Source organism: Neolamprologus brichardi, chromosome 23 (assembly GCF_056152115.1).
Source record: "Neolamprologus brichardi isolate AB-2024 chromosome 23, ASM5615211v1, whole genome shotgun sequence".
NCBI lineage: Eukaryota > Metazoa > Chordata > Actinopteri > Cichliformes > Cichlidae > Neolamprologus > Neolamprologus brichardi.
In genome coordinates, this window is record NC_142125.1 from 40,742,132 (window position 1) to 40,762,738 (window position 20,607).

General features: G+C 38.6%; 2 protein-coding genes across 2 annotated transcripts; both read right to left on the bottom strand.

The window, feature by feature from the left end:
- Nucleotides 1–870: 870 nt before the first annotated feature.
- Nucleotides 871–2,516, bottom strand: LOC102789484 (uncharacterized). The gene is made up of 5 exons (XM_087836277.1): nucleotides 2,312–2,516; nucleotides 1,890–2,207; nucleotides 1,584–1,698; nucleotides 1,208–1,241; nucleotides 871–1,126 (listed from the first exon to the last, which is right to left on the bottom strand). Exons 1-5 carry the CDS (start codon nucleotides 2,379–2,381, stop codon nucleotides 977–979), a joined length of 687 nt encoding a protein of 228 aa, XP_087692403.1. The 5' UTR covers nucleotides 2,382–2,516; the 3' UTR covers nucleotides 871–976.
- Nucleotides 2,517–7,143: 4,627 nt separating this feature from the next.
- LOC118456054 (uncharacterized) lies at nucleotides 7,144–19,590 on the bottom strand. Its single transcript, XM_087836399.1, has 6 exons — nucleotides 19,438–19,590; nucleotides 19,022–19,333; nucleotides 18,705–18,819; nucleotides 18,386–18,443; nucleotides 17,991–18,101; nucleotides 7,144–7,155 (listed from the first exon to the last, which is right to left on the bottom strand). Exons 1-6 carry the CDS (start codon nucleotides 19,505–19,507, stop codon nucleotides 7,144–7,146), a joined length of 678 nt encoding a protein of 225 aa, XP_087692525.1. The 5' UTR covers nucleotides 19,508–19,590.
- Nucleotides 19,591–20,607: the final 1,017 nt, after the last annotated feature.

Genomic DNA, 20,607 nt, shown 5'->3' on the forward strand with positions numbered 1-20,607 from the left:
ATGTCATATTAAAGAGGGGAAGTTTTATCTGATGTTTGAAGGATTTTATGCAGTTGGAGAACATTTATTTTCCCACTGTGAACTCATTCCTATTATCTTTTTAACAACAGATTGAAAACTAACATATTCAAGATTTAATTGGTGTTTAATTCTTTTTTTTCTGGATTGGGAGGAGCTGATGACTTTTTTTTTTTACAAGAGTTTGAGCTCGTGTTGAAGCATTTTTCAGTGAGCACATTGTGTTGAGCGCTGGTCTGAAATTGGGTGCATCCTGATGCAGAAGTGATTGTTTATTAGTTTGATTTATTTTGGAGTTATCATGAAGTTATTTTTCTTTTGTTCTCTAGCTAAATTATTTTTCTTAGTTTGAGTTTTCTCTAGTTTGGCCAAACAGTTTGCACTGCAAATATGGACTGTTGACCTGTTTAAGAGCCTGTTATTCCTGCCCTCAGAGACTCACATCCTTTACAAGTACATCATATCAGCACTGCAGATGGCCCAAGCAATGAAACCATGATGTGGATCTGGTTTATTCAGTCTAATGAGAAAGATTAGAACATTAAATATCCTGAAGGATTTTTATCTGTAATTACATTTATTCATCTTCGTTCTCAAACCAAGATGAACTATTAAGATGTCTCACTTGCTAGTTCCTCAAACTTACATGAAAGTGGTCACAGTGAATAAAGCAAAAGGGATCTGAAGTTGTTGAATTTTTGTTGACTATATGATTTTACTCATATGAACACTGATAATTTACAAAGTTCTCTCTTCTGCATTAAAAAAATGAAAAACACGACAAATGATGGATAAAGTTTTACTGCAGTTTGTAACAAAATATTTTGAAAACACAATGCTAAAATGCTGAGATGATGAAGCTGATTCTGGTCAGTTCTTTATTTGTCAGTCAAATGATGCCACCCTGTGGTGAATTTGCCAAACTACACTTGTCAGTGTTGAAAAATGTGATATAATATTATTGTACTTCTGCGTAGACTGCCTCCGTTTTGTCTGCTGACACATGTGAACTGTTAGTATTCTGTTTAGAGTCGTGCATTTGAACAGTCGAATATGGTCCAGTATCTCTCCGTATGTAGGTGCTGTATGGCTCAATGTCCTCTGACCTCTGCAGAAACAAATATGTTTAAAACATTACGGTTAAGTAAACAATATAAATGAATCAAAAGTTACATCTTTTGCTCAGTACCGTGTTTTGAGGTCTAGGCGATGGTTCTGGTTTTCTGTAAGAGAAACACAAAAACAAACATGATCTTGATCATCAGTCGCTGCATCGTGTAGCTCGTTTTAATGGGGGCAACAGGAAATGAAAGTCACTGTGTTCCTTCAACGCCTCATATGAAACCTGAAGATAAGAAATTATTTATAGCAGTGGTGCACTTCCATTAATACGATAAATATGTCTGATAAATTATTAGCAGGCAGCTAATTGACTTTAATTCACTTAAACATGAGAACAGCAAGACGTTACATCAAAATGACCTTCAGCTGTTTTAAAGTTATGAAGCGTGTTAAAAGGTAAATCATGAAACATGTGAAACACAGCTCTGACAGTAGTTTCTCACCTGTGGCGCAGTCGTGCGTGAATAAATCCAAAAATAACTAAACTCACAATGATGAACACGGTTACACAAATCAGTGTAAGAGGAAGTGTTTCTGTTCCAGACCTGCTGCTTAATTCTGTATGAGGAGAAAAGCAGTTGTTAGAAACATGGATGTAGTATTTGCATTACAACTGAACAAAGGTTAAGTGTGATGTATGACTATTGGCCTCAAAGTTAACAAATCCTGAAGGTCACCTTGTAAAATCAGTACAGACTTTATATTGCTAAATAATTAATGGTTAAACTAAGAAGAACGTTGTTGTTTACCTTGTTTACCTTCCACAGTGACATTAAGATGGAGAATTTTTGTTCTTTCAGGAGCTGAACACTGACAGGTGTAGCTCCCACTGTCCTCTGATGTTAAATTGATCAGGTGGAGAAACACAGTCTGATTTTCTTTCATCAGCGTAAACCTGGAGTCACATTTGTTCTCAAAGCCCCGTCCATATTCATACAGCAGACTACAATTTTCTCCACTTCTCTGAGTTCTGATCTTACAAACTATCAGTGTGATGATTCTCTGTGTTTCATTGGTGCATATTTGAGTGACATCTGGTTGTTTCCCAATTGTTTTCACAACAGTCTCTGAAATCAGTAACAATAATACAAACAGTATCAATCATTTAAACCAGAGGCTGGAGTATCATTAAAAAATAAATGTTACATTATGAAAACAGTTTTTACATTACCTCCTCCCAAATCTTGTGAACATGCAGTCAGTGGTAGAAGCAGAATTAAGCACAGGTTTAGTGCATCCATGCTCGCCAATATGTCCAATTTGCAGTGTAAGTGCTGCTGATAGTGCAGAAGATGATCCGCTGAAGAAAGGAGGACAAACAATGTGCTTCATAAACCTCAAAGTATTTGCTCTCATGTGTCTTGCGTACGTCTTGTGCGAACACTTCTCAAAAGGAAGTGCACCTACAACACTGCTTCTGCTTTCGTATTAAGACACTCTAAAAGTGAAACACTGAGTGGTCTCATGTCCAAAAAAAGAAAACACAATAACTTTTAAAACGAAGTTGTTTTTTGCTTTTAGTCCAACATATAATTGACTTTACAAAAGCAGTGGACTGAAGAGCAGAAAATCAATGAGGCTGATGATTGTTGTTATCAGTGATTCAAAACTACAACTCATTTAAATTCACACAAGCTATTGTACTATTTATATAATGCAGCACACATTCATGCTGCATATTTCATATTTATGTTAACTGACCTGCTTCCCATGTTTTCTTGGCTCCTGCCTGGAGTTGTGTTCATAAAGAAGCAGGTCACATAATGTTGCACAGGTTACATTCCTCCTCTGCTCTTCTGTGGTGACGTTCAGATTATCAGTGGGATACTCGGTGTTTCATGTTCGACTGACATTTGCTGAAGTAACAAGAGTGTCTGTCATAAGTCAGGAACTTTTAATATGAAATACAATGTAAATAAGCATTATATTTTAGTTAATTGTTTGAAAATGAAGCACGTTTTTCATTTTCCTAGAAAAACTGAAAATTCTTCAACTTTATAAATAAAAGCTGTTTCTGCTTTTCTCTTATTTAAGCTTTGCATGTTTGATTTGGCAGACTTTTTACTGCCAAACTGTCATAGTGGCCCTTTTTCGACATGGCACCAAAGGGATTTCTGTCTCCTCCTGGGATCAAACCTATAATCTTTCACTTAGAAGAAATATGTGCAAACTACTGCACTAAAAATATGGACATTACCATCACAAGTAAAGCACACAGTGTCATATTGGTCAGAAGACTGGTGCCCTCTCAGACACCACATCCTGTAACTACTTAAACCACAAATTCTCACTTTGTCTAAAGAATGAAGTGTGTGGATCTGCAAGATTTTTGTAGGGAAGCCTCGAAGTAAAACAGTGAGTAAGCACAGAAGAGAGGAGAGAAATGTAGTGTGTTTTAAAAGGTTATTAGTTAGTAAGCAACATTATGCACGGCCTTACAGGAAGAGCCCTCTGGAAAGACGTGTAAACACAAAAAACAGTTTCATTCAAACTGTCAGTCCACATTTAAAGAGTTTGATGGTTTAAGACAAACTTTGTTTGAAAATGATGAGTAATCGTGTCAATTTGAGACGTGTAACAAAACTATGCAGGAAATTAGGCTTTAAAACCACATGAAGCCATGATCATGTGCAACAATGAGTTCCAGTCAGAACAGCAACATAATATGATGCACAATCTACACACCACCATCAAACTGCACAAAACATGTAAAATTCTATTGAATTTGAAACTTTCTAAAACCCATATGGACGTTTCAAAGGCTTTTCATAGCGATGTTGTCCTGGGGGTTGTTTTCATAGGTTTTAGAATTCTGATTCATTTCCTGATTATGCAGGCAGAGAGTTTCTGTTCTGCTTGCTGAATCTGTCTCAGCGCCGTGTTGATGTTGAACTGAGATGACTGTTGTAGTGAATATATGTTGGCTGCTGAAGGATTGTGTAAAGGTTAGCTCTCACAATAAAAAGTCACACTGCATAATTATGTTCATACATTTTTATATTATAATTATATTCCCAGCTGGATAAAAGCAGTCTTTGAATATTTTGATCTTCCTGTATCAACTGTTTTTTTATTTGCCATTTAAAAAAAACAACAAAAACAAAACAAATAAACTCAGCTACCACCCTGAAATAGAAATGGATATAAAAGATGGAAATAGATGTGTTTTCTTTTCTTTTTTTTATAAGTAAGTTACTCTCAGAGTGCTGTCTCATGAACAGATAATCCAGATGTTTCTGACCTAGAACATCCACTTGGGATAACCCGTGACTTTTCATTGTGTAAATAAATCCTAGAATAACTCCAGTTACTGATCCCAACAACTGAGCCAACCAGATAAATGGAAATATATTTCTGTGGAACCCCAAGCATCTAAAATATTTAAAAGATCTTTTTTCCCCTCAGAAAAATAAACTTGAATCTATACTGTATATAAGGAAACATTGTGCATTAGGGATGCACCGATACCGATACCGGTATCGGGGATCGGCCTCGATACCACACTTTCTAAAGTACTCGTACTCGTTAAAAGTCCCCCGATACCGGGGACCGATACCACGGTCTGAGACCTGTCTATGTTTGAGCGGCATGTAAGGGGTTAATCACAGGCCCCGAGTGCCCACCCCCAGGCCCCGGCTGCAGCTCAGAGCTGAGAGAAGGGCAGGCGAGACAAGTCAGCCGTGTGGAACAATTTCAAAGTGAACGAAGACGCGAAAACAAAGGCGGACTGCAAATTGTGCTCAGCAAATTTGTCCAGAGGAGGCTCTAAAGGTAGCGCATTTAACACAAGTAATTTAATCAAGCACCAAAATCCCAACACGACAACGAGTACAAAGAGTTTACCCACGCTTATTTACCCATGCTTATTAGCACAGAGGAGCATAGCTGATGCTACAGCAGTGGGACGGAAAATAGTTGGGCATTTTAAACATTCCGCCTTAGCCTACTCCCGCCTCGAGGACATTCAGGGACAACTCAACCAGCCAATAAAGAGACTGCAGCAGGACGTACAGACGCGCTGGAACAGCACGTATTACATGCTCCAGTCCCTCATTGAGCAAAAGCGAGTGCTGGGCGTGTCCGAGCATGAACTCCCTGACTATCTCACCGCTCACCAATGGGCTCTTATGGAGACGACTGTTGCCATCCTCGCCCCCTTTGAGGAACTAACTAAAAAAGTGAGCAGCTACGACGCACTAGTTAGTTTATTCAAATATTGTGCACTAAATAGCAAAGATGTTTATTAATGACCTTGTGTTGTCCAAAGCGGCAGAGTTTACAATAAACTGAAAACAATACTTGAGTTGCACTGTCACTGTTTAAATTTTTTTTCATAATTATTTATTCTGTAATATGTTGCATACAATATGCTTTTTATTTTAAATAAATGTTCTTAATTCCAAACCAGTCCCTTGTTTTTCTTTTTCTTTTTTTTTGTTAAATTATAGGACTAAAGCTGTTACCTGTAAATTTAAATCATGTTTTTATTAAGTACTCGGTATCGGCGAGTACTGAAATGCAAGTACTCGTACTCGTTTCCAAAAAAGTGGTATCGGTGCATCCCTACCTGTGATAATAGTTTAATCTCATATTACATCATCTGCAGTTAACACAAATCATAAATTACATCATACAGTTTACAGTTTCTATTGAAATTAGCCTCTTAATGTAGCCACAAATATAACAATTATACACAGACAGGTTTTAATGCACAAATAAGCATTAAAACCTGTCTGTCCTCCTGAAACAGGTGCAGTTAAATTTAAACAGGTGCAGTTTCTTGTATAAGTGAGGATGTGCTGCTATTTAAACTATATATAAAGAAAAGGGAAGACATTATAGCATACAATACATGCATCATACAACCAAATAAACACTTAAATGTTAATTTAATAGAGCAGCAAATAACCTTTAATCATGTCATAGTGTCTTGTTCTTCTTTTGACTGCTCCCTTTAAGGTTTCACAAAGATGGATTATCTTGTCATAGCCTGCTGTGTGCTTGCAGAGTGAGGACTCACATACGAAGCTAAACTTTAACAGCAGATTTATTGCTGAAACCCCAGAACTCACGATACAAAACTTGGAGACCACGAAACACTAGGGACCAATATCACTTAAGGAGAGCACACAGATGCAGGAGGAAAAGAAAAACTGAAGACTTAAATAAACACATGAGGTAAGGGTAGAGTGGAAACACCTGAGGAGCACAGCTGAACAAAATCTACTAATGAACCAAGGAGGGCAAAGCAGAAAATAACACACAAACACAATCACAGAGATGCAGACTAAAGTACAACTAGACACAAGAAAAGGGTGAAGAAACAGAGAGACATGACAGAGCCAGGGAATAGTGAGCGAGAGAGGGAGAGGCAGAATGTGACAGACAGAAAGAGAAACAAGTACAAGTGCAACAACCACCATTAGAAGCAGAGCAAAGCAGAGTTTCCACACCGTCATGCTGGTGAGGAAGTCATTTGGCTGACAGCGTGCGGCAGAATGTTTTAAAAGCAGAAAGCCTTGCAACCGTCCTTGTAAGACACCTGTTGGGGCTACTTCAACCAGAGAGAAAGATGTCACTAAAGGTTTCAGATATTTGTACGCACAGAAAGAGAAAATTATCAGATTTGTGAGTCGAACTTAATCACTGTGTGTAAACGATTAGTATTTATTCTGGTTTGGGTGTAGGCATTTGTAAAATAGTTTTACGTGTGGTCAAATTACTTTGTATTTGTATGTGGATTGAAGCACACGGGTGTGAATCCTCAAAAGTTACACACAAATCATTGGACACATTTGTAAAGCTTAGTTTTGGTTTGTGGATAATATTGTACACATTTGCAACCCTTCTGAAGACAATTTCTCTCCATACATCTCCACCCAATCCACGCTACTTGCACTCTTTTATACATGTCTCTAACATGGAGACAGAGACACACAAACTTGACCAAGACAAGTGGAGAATAAACAGAGACATGACTGGGGTAAGAGATAAGACTGACTTTCACATGAGTCGCTGAGGACAAACACAAAAGGAACCATGAATCAGAAACACAAATACAGAGACACTAAAAAGAAGTGAACTCAAGACTAAACCGCACAAAGCTTTAAGTTAAATAATCTCTGGAAGCAAAGGAAAGAATCATGAACCCACACCAAACTCAAAATGTTGGGTCAGAGACTCAGGACATCTGCTTCCATTACACTGCACATCCTCCTCTGTCACATCAACCCACTAGTGATGGGAATTCTGGCTCTTTTTAGAGAACCGGCTCTTTTGGCTCGGCTCACTAAGAAAAGCCGGCAATTTGGGCATCCAACCGGCTCTTTAGGTGTTTTTGTTGCTTTAATTAATTTATTTTCAACAACAATATAAAATTATGCACAACATGAATTACTAATGTAAAAAAACAAAAACAAACGTGTATATATATAAAGATATATGGTGGCCCCTAGAGACAAAAGCACGTACAAACTCCGAAGCACTGCATGAATAAACTGGGATGTGTTTTCCTGCTTGGAATCACATACATATGATTCACTGCATGAATAAACTTTCTGAATCCTTTATCATCCGCAACTGAAAATAGTTGTGGATGATCACTATACCTTTCTAATGTGACGTTGTTGTTTCTTGTTGTTGTCCCTGGCTCTCTCTCTCTCCCTCCTGCTCTGTTCCTGTGCTACTGCAAGTGTAACTACCTCCCTTCTCCCCTCTGCTCAGCCCAAGCACAAGACTCACATGCAGAGTGAAGCAAAAAATAATAAAAATGAGAGAGAGAGGGTGAGAGAAAGAAAAAAAACACAGCCGGCTCGCGTCGTTCACTTCAAAGAGCCTGCTCTAAGAGTCGTTTCGTTCGCGACCAACACATCACTACAACCCACTGCATGTCTTCCTTTACCCCATCCATGATGTTTTCCTTCTGTCTGGCAGGTGCGAGGGGAAGAGAGGTGAGGACCCAGTTTCACCCGCTGGGGTCTTTTGACCAAAAAGTCCTTTATCCAAGAGCAGGTATGTGGTGGGAGCCTCAGGTTGGCTAACTTAGTGATCAGAATGTCTGGTATTATTGTACTAAAGGCTGAGCTGAAGTCAATGAGGAGCATTCTGACATAGCTCCCCTGTTGTTCCAGGTGGGTCTGTGCTGTGTGGAGAGCAATGGCTATAGGGCTTTGGAGCGTGATGTCACGGGAGGGGGCTTAGCCAGGATTTTTGGTCGAGGCGCTATATTAGCAGGCCAAACAAATGCTTGCTGTGTGGTCAGTTGTAATGTTAGATCACACTACCAGCAAGAGAATAAGCTTGAAAATGGGCTCTCTTTTCATTGTTTCCTCACCTGGAAGCATCATGAGGGAGCTCATGTATCGGATGTTACTAAAAGAAGGCGTCTAGCCTGGATAGCAGCTGTGAGGTAAGTTCTAAATAAGTTCATATTACTCTTTATAGCCTATTAGTTTTATTTTCAATGCGCTCTGAGGACATAGCAAATTAGAACAAACATCCTAATGAGTGATTTTGTAGATATATTTTCTATTTATAGAGTTGCTAATTGCTAATATGAGAAGTGATGGCATTTAGCAGCAGAGAGAGAGCTGTGTTTACGTTAGTGGCCGGTGCTATATAGACTGCCATGATTATTACAGCACTTAGCTCTCTGGGCAAAAAAAGGTCTGCACCTCACCATCATGAACTCCAGGTCAGGAGAGGAGTGTCTGTCCACAACAGTGCTGTTGTTACACCAACCTTTGTGCATTTAGATGCAGAGCCCCCCTCCTCTGTTCTTCCCGGAGTCACCGTTCTTGTCCCATCTGTGTAGCATGCGGCCTGTAGCTGCACCGTGGCGTCCGGGATTTGTGTACATAGCCATTGTCCTGGTGCAGGTGTGTTGCAACGGTCATGTCAGTGGAAGGATCCTGTTTCTCTGTGAATTTCACATTCCCATGGCAGCACACTCGGTGCTTGCTCAGAAGTTTGGGGGGGGGGGGGTGCTGTAAAAAGAAGTTTTCTTCCCACGCAGTGAACACCGGACGCTAATGTTTTTGTCACTTTTTACGGAATCAAACTCAAAGTAAGGTCATTACTTCCACTGCACGGTCGTACTCTCTCCCCCACTCAATATATTATCCACACAGCTGTTGCCACGAACGTCGCACTCGCTTACATCATTGTCATGAGACACTCTCGCAAGCAAAATCACGGTTTAGTAACACAGTAACGCAGCGTGCTTACGGGAAAGTAAAAGTAATCTAATTACCTTTTGTGCAATAGTAATCATTTACTCGTTACTTGAAAAAAGTAATCAGATTACACGTTACTGCCCATCTCTGCCCACCATTTTGTAATATTTCCACGGTTCTCCACAGATCTAGGCAGTTTTGCTCCGTTCTGTTTAAGAGATTTCTTACATTCCAAAGGGGTTTATAGTCCAGTTTGTGTGAAAACTAGAGTGCTGTTAACATTGAGGCGAGAAATGCGACACAAGCATTGGACTGTTGGTCAGAAATTCTTATCAACGCCACTTGCTCCTGACCAAGGTCCTACGTTTATGGTGATGTGTCATTGGATGTAATGACTATCGTGTAGTTAAAAGGGGAGAAACAGATGGCCACAGCACACCCAGCAAAGCCACATGAACGGCCCAACCAGCTGTGGCCTATGAAACTCATTCATTCATTTTGAAGGTACTTAAACATATGTGTCCAGAGGATTTCATCTGGATCGATGGAAAGGACTCATCTTATCATGTTTTAATAATAACTTGTGCACTTTCGATAAAATTGTAGGGTTACAGAAATGTAAAAACTCTTTTACCCTTTGCTACAGTTTAATGCACTTTTAGTATGTTATATTAATTATAAAAATCAACAGGGTAAACAGTTGAACAAATCAAACCTTTAGCTGCCGTGCGTGTGTCGGTGTGTGCATGACTTCATCTGAAAAGGCTCCTATTTCCTTTTCTATAAATTGTAATGCATAATAACATGCCATCTCTCAAGCTGGTGTAGGCTTTTGCCTTCATGTACCTTATCTCATTACAGCTCTAGCTCTGATATTCTTTTCGCAATTTTGAGTTAAATCCTTTCTGCCCCACTCTGCCCTCTGCATGACGTTGAAAGCAGGAGTTAGTAAGCCCGTCCACTGCAAAGGAAGCTGAATTCAAGTTCTTTTTTTGGAAGTTACTTTTGAAGTTAAAATTTCTACCCATTAATGAATTCCAAATTAAAGTTAAAACTCAAGTTGAAGAAACAATTTGATTTTTTAGCAAAAGAATCAGAGTCCAGTGTGTCGACTCAAATTTACGTATAAAAGTATTATTTCAGTTTGAATTCCTCACCCCTGTTCAAAATGGTAAGACACTGAGAACTCACTGAAAAGGAAAGTTCACATTAAAACACTTTGTGATGCTGGTTGGTGTTTGAGACATGGATGGAGTTGATTGCAGCTGTAGACACTAAAGCTGTTGTGCCAGAATGTCATACTAGAGGATCGTTCTTTAGATACAAGGAGCGAGCGAGTCAGAAACCCAGGACACAAAGATGAAGCAGGGCTGATCAGAAACAGTTTATTCCCCGAGGTGCACAGCAGGAATAAAACAAACCAAATACTAAGAAAAGAGAAGTATACAATACAAAGTTCTCAACATGATAAAGTTCCACCAAGACTAGAAAAAGTTATTCTAAAACTTGTAAAAATACAATTTTCTGCATGCACTAAAATCCCACCCAGTCCCACGATGTAACTATCCCCCAACCCAGGATGAATGTTTGTTATGGGTTTACAAGCAGTCCAGAAATTCCTTCTCCAGAGCGGGGTTCATGCCAGCCTCGTCCCAGGCAGACGAGGAGGAGCACCTATCCCCCTCTCGTTCCTTCACTGGGCCCATCACATCCCAGCCCAGCTTTCATTCTGCACTAGAGTCCGTCGCTCGATGCCATCGCGGCTCCCCTTGCATCATCACCGTGTAAATAAACAAATAGGGGCAATAACCACCGTCCCAGAAGCCGCCCTGGCTTACAGCCATGGTGACCCTCTCCCAACACGGCTGCACCCCGTGAACAACAGAGGAGACACTACTCACAAATCCAGGCAGAGGTGCCCTGCTCTCAATCACACACGCTGTCTCCTACTGACTGGGTCGGCACGTCACGCTGACCGGTCTGTCTCCAGATGAGACGTCGCTCCCCCACGATCAGGCAGCGGGTCCCTCTTTTGCACCTGGCCTTCATGCATTGCTCTTCATATATGGGGCCTCTCTCCCCCCAGTGCTCCGCTAGCTTCCTTTTAATAGGTCCTTTAAACAGCTGATAGGCCACCTCTGGACACACCCACACCTCAGCAGGTGATCACTATAATTTAATTTGTCCCCTGCTCACCCAATCCACAGTGGATTAAAACAACGTCAAACACCACACTAAAAACATGCGATACAAACAGAATAAAATCATGCAAATAAAAACTGCACTCACAAGTAAACAATAAAAATCTGAATAAAACCAATACAAAAGATAAATACAAATTTCCACTGTGTGACACAGAGACGCACATAATGTGTCGAAGAGGAAGAAATGAGAGAGGAAAAAACAATGTTCATATTGAAACTGAAAGATTTCTTAAGGCTATTGCAGGACATACGAGAGAAAATATGAGAGAAAATAAAAGGTCATGAAAGGAAAAAAACAAAAATATTTTTAAGGCTTCATTCTGTCTTAAACTTTGAAAATCAACCTTGTTTAACTTTGTCACTGAGTCCTGCCCCTCGAGTTGACATTCTTGGTGTACTTTGACAGACAGCTGAGGTGGCACATATATATGCCACCAATATATGCAAACATATATTAATCACATATATATTTAAATTTAATATCACGGGAATAAAATGCTTAGCATTCATCTTTAAAACACAGGGATATGTTGCTTTATTAAGTAATTATGATTATAAATATGTATTATAATAAAGCAGAAGCAGGACAAAGAGAAGATGTCTTGGTGTATGCTCAATTATCCAGGTAAGGAAATCCTCACCTTTCTCCTACTGAAACCAAGATAACAGAATAAACTTTTCAGGACAAAGAGCAGAGTTTCCACACAGTCATATGGGTGAGGAAGTAACTGCAGCTGGCAGTGTGTGGTAGAGCATTCTGAAAGCAGAAATGCTTAAACTTAAATATCTGTAATAGAAATGCACGTGTAAGCTGTTGTTTCTTGTTAGTCTCAAAGTCAAACAGCACAAACACTTAAATACAAAAGAAAAATATTTTACATTTTGATGTAATGTTTCATTCATCACCAACACTTTTTAAGCCACGACTAAGAGAGCCAGACTGATATCTCTGTGTATCTGGATGGTGATTACAATTATTGTTGGAATCTGAAAAGTCTGAAGTAATGACACATCACAATCAAGAACATCTGTTAGTGACTAAACACAATGACAGTAAAAGGAATGTGCATTAAAAATGCTACAGGAGGAGTCATATTTGACCCAGTTTATTGCATTTGTATACTGTTAACACGCTTATGCAGAGTATACACGTATAAATCTGTGAACCTGTTTCAAAGAGCTGGAGTGTCGTGACTGAATGGTCTCAGTTACTACAAAACAGTGAAAGTAAAGGCAAGTAATGATCATCCAAAACAATTTATTTTAGACCACTAATACTCATGTGCCACTTACAGTTATTATTATTTATTTCACATATTATATATAAATATATATAACTGTTAAAATTTACATAGATTAAAGAGTTTGATTATAAAGGCCAACACTAATCACAACAACACCTATTGTGCTTAATTTGTCGTTGCATTGTGTTTTGGGTGATCTGAGGTGACAGTTTGGTAGAGATCGTTTGTTGGATACTGAAGGTTTGTGTAAAGGTCATTTTGCACATTTTCATCCTGTAAGCTAAAATTAAAAGTCTGATAAAAAAAAACTCAAGGTGACCCAAGGTATGTTGAATCAAAGTAACTTCACAAAAAACAGCCTCAGCCAACATTTTGAAATAGAACTGGAAATAAAACAAACTTTAAACCTGCTGCTTTGTCTTTACATGGAAATTACTCACCAAAGAGCCGTGAGTCTCATTAGTTAGTGGTAGAAGAAGAATTAAGTACAATTTCACTTGGTGTGGCTGTAGGTCAGGTGGCAGAGCAGGTCAGCCACTAATCAGAAGGTCGGTGGTTCGATCCCAGGCTGCCTCCTGGCTGCATGCCAAATTGGGCCTTAGTATCCTGGGCAAGATACTGACCCCATGTTTGCCTACTGGTGGTGGTCAGAGGGCCCGGTGGCGCCTGTGTCCGGCAGCCTCACCTCTGTCAGTGCGCCCCAGGGCAGCTGTGGCTACAATGTAGCTGCCATCACCAGTGTGTGAATGAATGTAGTGTAAAGCGCTTTGGGGTCCTTAGGGACTGAGTAAAGCGCTATACAAATGCAGGCCATTTACCATTCAGTGCATCCATATTTGTCCAGGTGTCAGAGTAACAGTTGCTGACAGTACAGATGATGATGTACTGAAAAGAGTTATATAGACCTTAAAGTAGCATCACTCACAGAGGTACATGCTGGTGAGGGTATTTCTGTAAAGGAAGTGCGTGTACATGACTGCCTATTCCTTTGTATTAAAACACTCTTCAAGTGAAACACTGAGCAGACTCACATACAAACATAAAACACACTCATTTGCTCATTTTCATGTCAGTGAGTGTAATAATAAAAGGTAAAGAAAAATAAAATAAAAAACAGTGCCACACTTTATGTGGCAGCTGGTAAGACCAAACTGTGCTTTACTTGTATCAACCTTTTCTTTACCACCGGCCTGACAGTTTCATGAAGGCTCTTTATATGACCCTTACTTTTTACTGTTTGTGATAAAGACACATTTCAAGTAGTTTCAGAAAGAAGAGAAGCTTTAGTGGCACATTCAGTGTATCACTGTAGCATAAAGCATTCACACAGGTTTCAAATGGTTCATTTGTATGTATGAGTCATAATGCTAAAAGTGACTCTTTGGTTTTTGTGGTCTTCACATGTTTAGAAGAACTTTGAGCTAGAGCACTGTGCACTCAACAACATGATGCTAAACATTTATAGATACTGCAGATGTTTCTGAGCTTAAACATTACACTGAAAAAGGAGATATGTCAGCATTATTGAAATATAAATTTAAATATATGCAAGTTAAAAATACTGAAGAACGGATGTTTTAGAACACCATTCAACAGAAATATGTGGAGCAAGCAAGTAATCTTTCACTTATTCCATTTAGTTTGACATTATCTCACTGTGAATAACTGAAAGCAAATATTTATACAGTCCCAATCAAAAATTTAAGACCACTTGAAAAATTGCAAAAAAAAAAAAAATCATATTTTGCATAGTTGGATCTTAACAAGGTTCCAAGTAGAGCTTCAACATGCAACAAGAAGAAATGGGAGTGAGGCAAAACTTTTTTATGAGCAGGCAATTTATTGAAAACAACGCTTAAACCAAAACAGGCTGTTTTACAGCTGTTCAAAAGTTTAGGACCACACGCCTTTAAAAGGCCAAATCTGTGCAAAAATGTGGATTCATTGTCATTTACTGTCAGGTAGTCACACTGTCATGACGTTCTGATGGCAAAGGCAAAACAACTTTCCTTTCTTGAACGTGGTCGGGTTGTTTAACTGCATAAGCAGGGTCTCTCGCAGCGCGCCATCGCTGCTGAGGTGGGATGCAGTAAGACAGTCATTTGGAATTTCTAAAATGAGGGTTATGGATCAAAAAAGTCAAGTGGAAGACCCAAAAAAAATGTCTCTAGCACTGAGCCGGAGGATCCAACTGGCTGTCTGTTAAGACACTGGATGATCTTCTATCCAAATTAAAAACTGACGCTGATTAAATGTTATATGTTTTCATACATTTATCAACATACAAAGAATGCAAGTGTGTTAACTTTGTTCAAATAAAGTTTTCAGTCAGTTAAAGTCAGACTGAAGCCAACTGAAGTCAGAAAAATGAAGACATGCAAAAGTGTCTTAAACCTGCTTTCTGACGGCCACCAGATGGCGATAGCTGTGGGTACAAAAACACTTGCAGCCTTCTTGAAGTCTAAGGCAAACTTTTTCTGTCTTGACCTCTGGAAACATTTCCCTGGTGAGTTCACGGAGTCAGCCAATGACTGTGTGCTTTCACAGTCAGACACCAACAGCACCCCATCAAATACGATCAATGTGATTGATGAAGACAAACCTTCAACTCTAACTTCAACAAAGGACTTCAGAAACCAGTAGATGATGTCATTGCAGCTACATCCAGCATTGATACTGTGTAAGTGACTGCACAGAGCTATTGTTTTTCTTCTAGTTATTCATTATTAAGAAACATTTTAAACACAATGGGAAGCTCAGCCAGACTCATCGCTCTGTTGCAGTGATGGTGAGAATCACGTCTGAAGTCTGGCCTTGAAAACCTCAAAATATTCTGAAAGTTACTGTAATAAAAACATTAAACTGATCCCACACAAGGATTCATATTGGCACAGTTTGTTCTATTTGTACTGTTTTAACAGTGTTTTGCAGAGCATGTAAGGACACATCTGTGAACCTGTTTCAGGGTTAGAGTGTTAAGACTGAATAGTCTCAGTTATTATAAAACATGTGATTATCAAGGCTGACAGCCTCTGTTCTTCTTGCTGAATAATCACAACAACAGACACTTAATGTGTTTCATTTGTAGTGATGTCATGCTGAGGGTGACTTGAGGTGATAGTTTGGTAGAGATCGTTTGTTGGATGCTGAAGGCTCATGTAAGGGTCATCTTGCATGTCTTCATCCAGTAAGAAGATAAACGTAAAAAATCATAGAGCATAATTATATTAAGTGTAACTTAATTATGCTGAAAACGTGTCCTAGCATCAGCTGTGAGTGCTCTAAGGTGTCATGTTTACTGAATCAAATCAACTCTCTGACTTCAATGAGCCACAAAACAGACATTTCTGTTGAACTTCTGGCATCTAAAACTTAAAAAAATCAGAATAATAAACTTGAATTTGAATCATATGTAAAGAAACATTGTGATAATAATTTTATCATATTTCTAACATGTTCTGCACACATCACACACTACGTTATCATATCTGAGGTATCCAAAGCACAGTTTACAGTTTCTACTGACATTAAACAGTTAAAACAGTCATTTATATGAAAAACAAAGTGAAATCAGGTGTAATCGCTTGTATAAGCCTGGACATCATGTTGTTTATTATTTAAACTGATGAACGAGGAAAAAGCAAGACAACAAATCAACCATGTAAACGGTTCAATGTCATTTTAATAGAGTGGGAAGAAGTGACATTCCACAGTGACATTTTGTTCTTTCAGGAGCTGAACACTGACAGGTGTAGCTCCCACTGTCCTCTGATGTTAAATTAATCAGGTGGAGAAACTCAGTCTGATTTTCTTTCATCAGCGTAAACCTGGAGTCACATTAATGAACAAAGCCCCGTCCATATTCATACAGCAGAAAACAATTTCCTCCTTCCACTCTCTGATTCTGATCTTACAAACGATCAGCGTGATGATGTTCTGTCTTTCATATTTGAGTGACATCTGGTTGTTCCCCAGCAGTTTCTTAAATCAGTAACAATAATACAAACAGCCTGAATGATTTAAACCAGAGGCTTGAGTAGCATTAAAAACTAAATATTACATTATGAAAACATTACCTCCTCCTAAATCTTGTGAGCATGCAGTTGGTGGTAGAAGCAGAATGAAGTACAGCTTTAGTGCATCCATATTTGTCCAGGTGTCAAGGTCACAGTCACTGCTGCTGACAGTACAGACGATGTTGTACTGAGAGTTGTTAATAAAGTACGTCTTTGTCAGAATGCTTCTATAAAGGAAGTGCATTCTGCTGTCATATTAAAACTATCTCAAAGTGAAGCACTAAGCAAACTCAAGGAGTTACATAAAGCTCTTATCTCTCTCACAGCGTTTCGTGCTGGTCGAAAGCTTCTGCAAAGGGAAGTATATGGATGATCACTTCTGCTTTAAGTTAAAGGCCCTCTAAAAGTAAAACTCTGAACAGAATCCCACACAAAAACTAAACATACTCATCTTCATCTCAGTGGGCATGTCACACACGTAACTGCCATGTTTGTTGACATTTACACACTCAAAATGCTTTAACCTCCTAAGACCCGAACTCTTCCACGTCATGCATTTTTAATTTCCCGATGAATGTAAAAACAACGAATTACCTGAATTTTTTTTTTTTTTACCTGATTTTTTTTTTTCTAAGAAAAATGAGAGCCACATATGAGGATATTCGTTTAAAATTTAGATAGAAGAGTAGCAGTATAATGTCCTCGTAAGTGGATATCAGGCCCTTGAAGAGCAAAATTGATTATTTTAGAATAAATAACTCAAAATGTGATGTCCACATATGTGCACGCCAGGTCCAAGATTAAAGGTTAAAATAGTGAGTAAACACATGAATACAGAAGAAAAACCAGGAAGAGTTTTTAACTGTTTTGTTTTAGTATAGAAACAAACTCGTGTCTGGAATTAAGAGCTGACGATGGTGAAATGTTAGTTTCCATAAACTTTCAAATACACAAGGATTCATATTGACACAGTTCGATTGTATTTGTAAAAGGACACATCTGTGAACCTGTTTAGTTAGTTAGTTGTTATAAAACATGTGTCAAGTATGAAAGAGATGTCTTGTCATAATGATAATCCAAAAATATTTATATCAGAGCAATATTACTCATGTGTCATGTTTCAAAATGTTTCAATATTGTCAAAAATAAAAGCGTTTGACTATCGAGGCTGACAGCTTCTGTTCTTCTGGCTGAATAATCACAACAGCAGACAATTAATATTCTTAATTTGTAGTGCTGAGGGTGATCTGAGGTGATAGTTTGGTAGAGATCATTTGTTGGATGCTGAAGGTTTGTGTAAGAATCATCTTGGACATCTTCATCCTGTCAGAAGATAAAATTAAGACTCATACAGCATAATTATATTAAGTCTGACTTAATTATGCTGCAAACATGTTACTGCTGAATAAAATCACTTTTTATTTTATTTGGACATTTTTATCCTGTAAAATAAAATTAAAAGTCTGATAAAAAAAACTCAAGGTGGCCCAAGGTATGTTGAATCAAAGTAACTTCACAAAAACAGCCTGAGCCAACATTTTGAAATAAAACTGGAAATAAAACAAACTTTAAACCTGCTGCTTTGTCTTTACAAGGAAATTACTCACCAAAGAGCCGTGAGTCTCATTCACTGATAGTCCAGATGTTTCTGACCTTGAACAGCCACTTTGGATAACAAATGATGTTAGCATCACTTTTTTATGATCAATATGTCTGATAAATTATTATCAGGCAGCTAATTGACTTTAATTCACTTAAACATGAGAACAGTAGTGCAGGCTCTTGCTGAAGAAGACGTTACATCAAAATGACCTTCAGCTAAAGTGGATTAACCAAAATGAAAAGAGAATCACATTTTAAAGTTATGAAGCGTGTTAAAAGGTAAATCATGAAACGTGAAACACAGCTCTGACAGTAGTTTCTCACCTGTGGCGCAGTCGTGCGTGAATAAATCCAAAGATAACTAAACTCACAATGATGAACACGGTTACACAAATCAGTGTAAGAGGAAGTGTTTTTGTTCCAGACCTGCTGCTTAATTCTGTATGAGGAGAAAAGCAGTTGTTAGAAACTTGGATGTAGTATTTGCTTTACAACTGAACAAAGGTTAAGTGTGATGTATGACTATTGACCTCAAAGTTAACAAATCCTGAAGTTCGCCTTCTAAAATCAGTACAGACTTTATATTGCTAAATAATTTATGGTTAAAATAAGAAGAACGTTGTTGTTTTTACCTTGTTTACCTTCCACAGTGACATTAAGATGGAGAATTTTTGTTCTTTCAGGAGTTGAACACTGACAGGTGTAGCTCCCACTGTCCTCTGATGTTAAATTGATCAGATGGAGAAACACAGTCTGATTTTCTTTCATCAGCGTAAACCTGGAGTCACATTTGTTCTCAAAGCCCCGTCCATAATAATACAGCAGACTACAATTTTCTCCTCCACTTCTCTGACTTCTGATCTTACAAACTATCAGTGTGATGATGTTCTGTGTTTCACTGGGACATATTTGAGTGACATCTGGTTGGTTTCCAATTGTTTTCACAACAGTCTCTGAAATCAGTAACAATAATACAAACAGTATCAAAGATTTAAACCAGAGGCTCGAGTATCATTAAAAAATAAAAGTTACATTATGAAAACAGTTTTTACATTACCTCCTCCCAAATCTTGTGAGCATGCAGTCAGTGGTAGAAGCAGAAGTAAGCACAGGTTTAGTGCATCCATGCTCGCCAATATGTCCGATTTGCAGTGTAAGTGCTGCTGATAGTGCAGAAGATGATCCGCTGAAGAAAGGAGGACAAACAATGTGCTTCATAAACCTCAAAGTATTTGCTCTGATGTGTCTTGCGTACGTCTTGTGCGAACACTTCTCAAAAGGAAGTGCACCTACAACACTGCTTCTGCTTTCGTATTAAGACACTCTAAAAGTGAAACGCTGAGTGGTCTCATGTCCAAAAAAAGAAAACAATAACTTTTTTTTCTTTTCTTTTTTTTTGTCCCTTTTGGATCTTTAGCCATCAGAATTGTTTATCTTAAGGCCAAGAAAGATGCCAAGCGGATTTATTTTACCAAGTGGATCATCATGGCCTTGCCATATTGGACCATTTGATTGACCTTTATTAAAATTATGTATTTATTTTATTTTTGGTTGCTACAAATGGGACAGACATGACTGGGGGATAGGACAGGGAGAAAGAATGAAAGAAAAACAGAGGGGAGAAGAGACGGTGAGAAAGGGGGGAAGAAAGTTACTCGTTACTTTCAGAGTAACTAGTAATTAGGGAAAGTAACTTTGGTTTTACTCAGAATTCTCTTGTTAATGTGTTGCTTCCACAACTTTGCCAGTCTTCTAGCTTGCTTACTTGCCACAAGTGCACTGTGCCACCTACCAATAGAAAGGAAAAGATAATGTGCATATTTCCACGAGAGAAATCCCACGCCTGGACAGTCGTTGACCTCCGCCATGATTCTAGCCTACGTCACAGCGTCATGTGCGCTTTTTACATCCAACACAAAAACTGCAGTCGTGGTGCTTTGATTGTACTCAGAAATTCTGCCTTCTGAGTAGGAAGATGTAGGCAACACCAGACTGAAGATGAGCTGCATACAGGGCTGGACTGGGACAAAAAATTGGCCCGGGCGTTTTGACTGGAGACCGGCTGCCATAATAGGAAAAATCATAAAACCTTTGAATGAAAACAAACACTGTTGTGACAGTGATGTACACTGTTTTGATGGTATATATGCATCAATCTATCAATTATGTTTTTAAAAGAGAGACATTTTAAATGAGAATAAGAAAGTATTTCTTTGTGCCCCCCTCT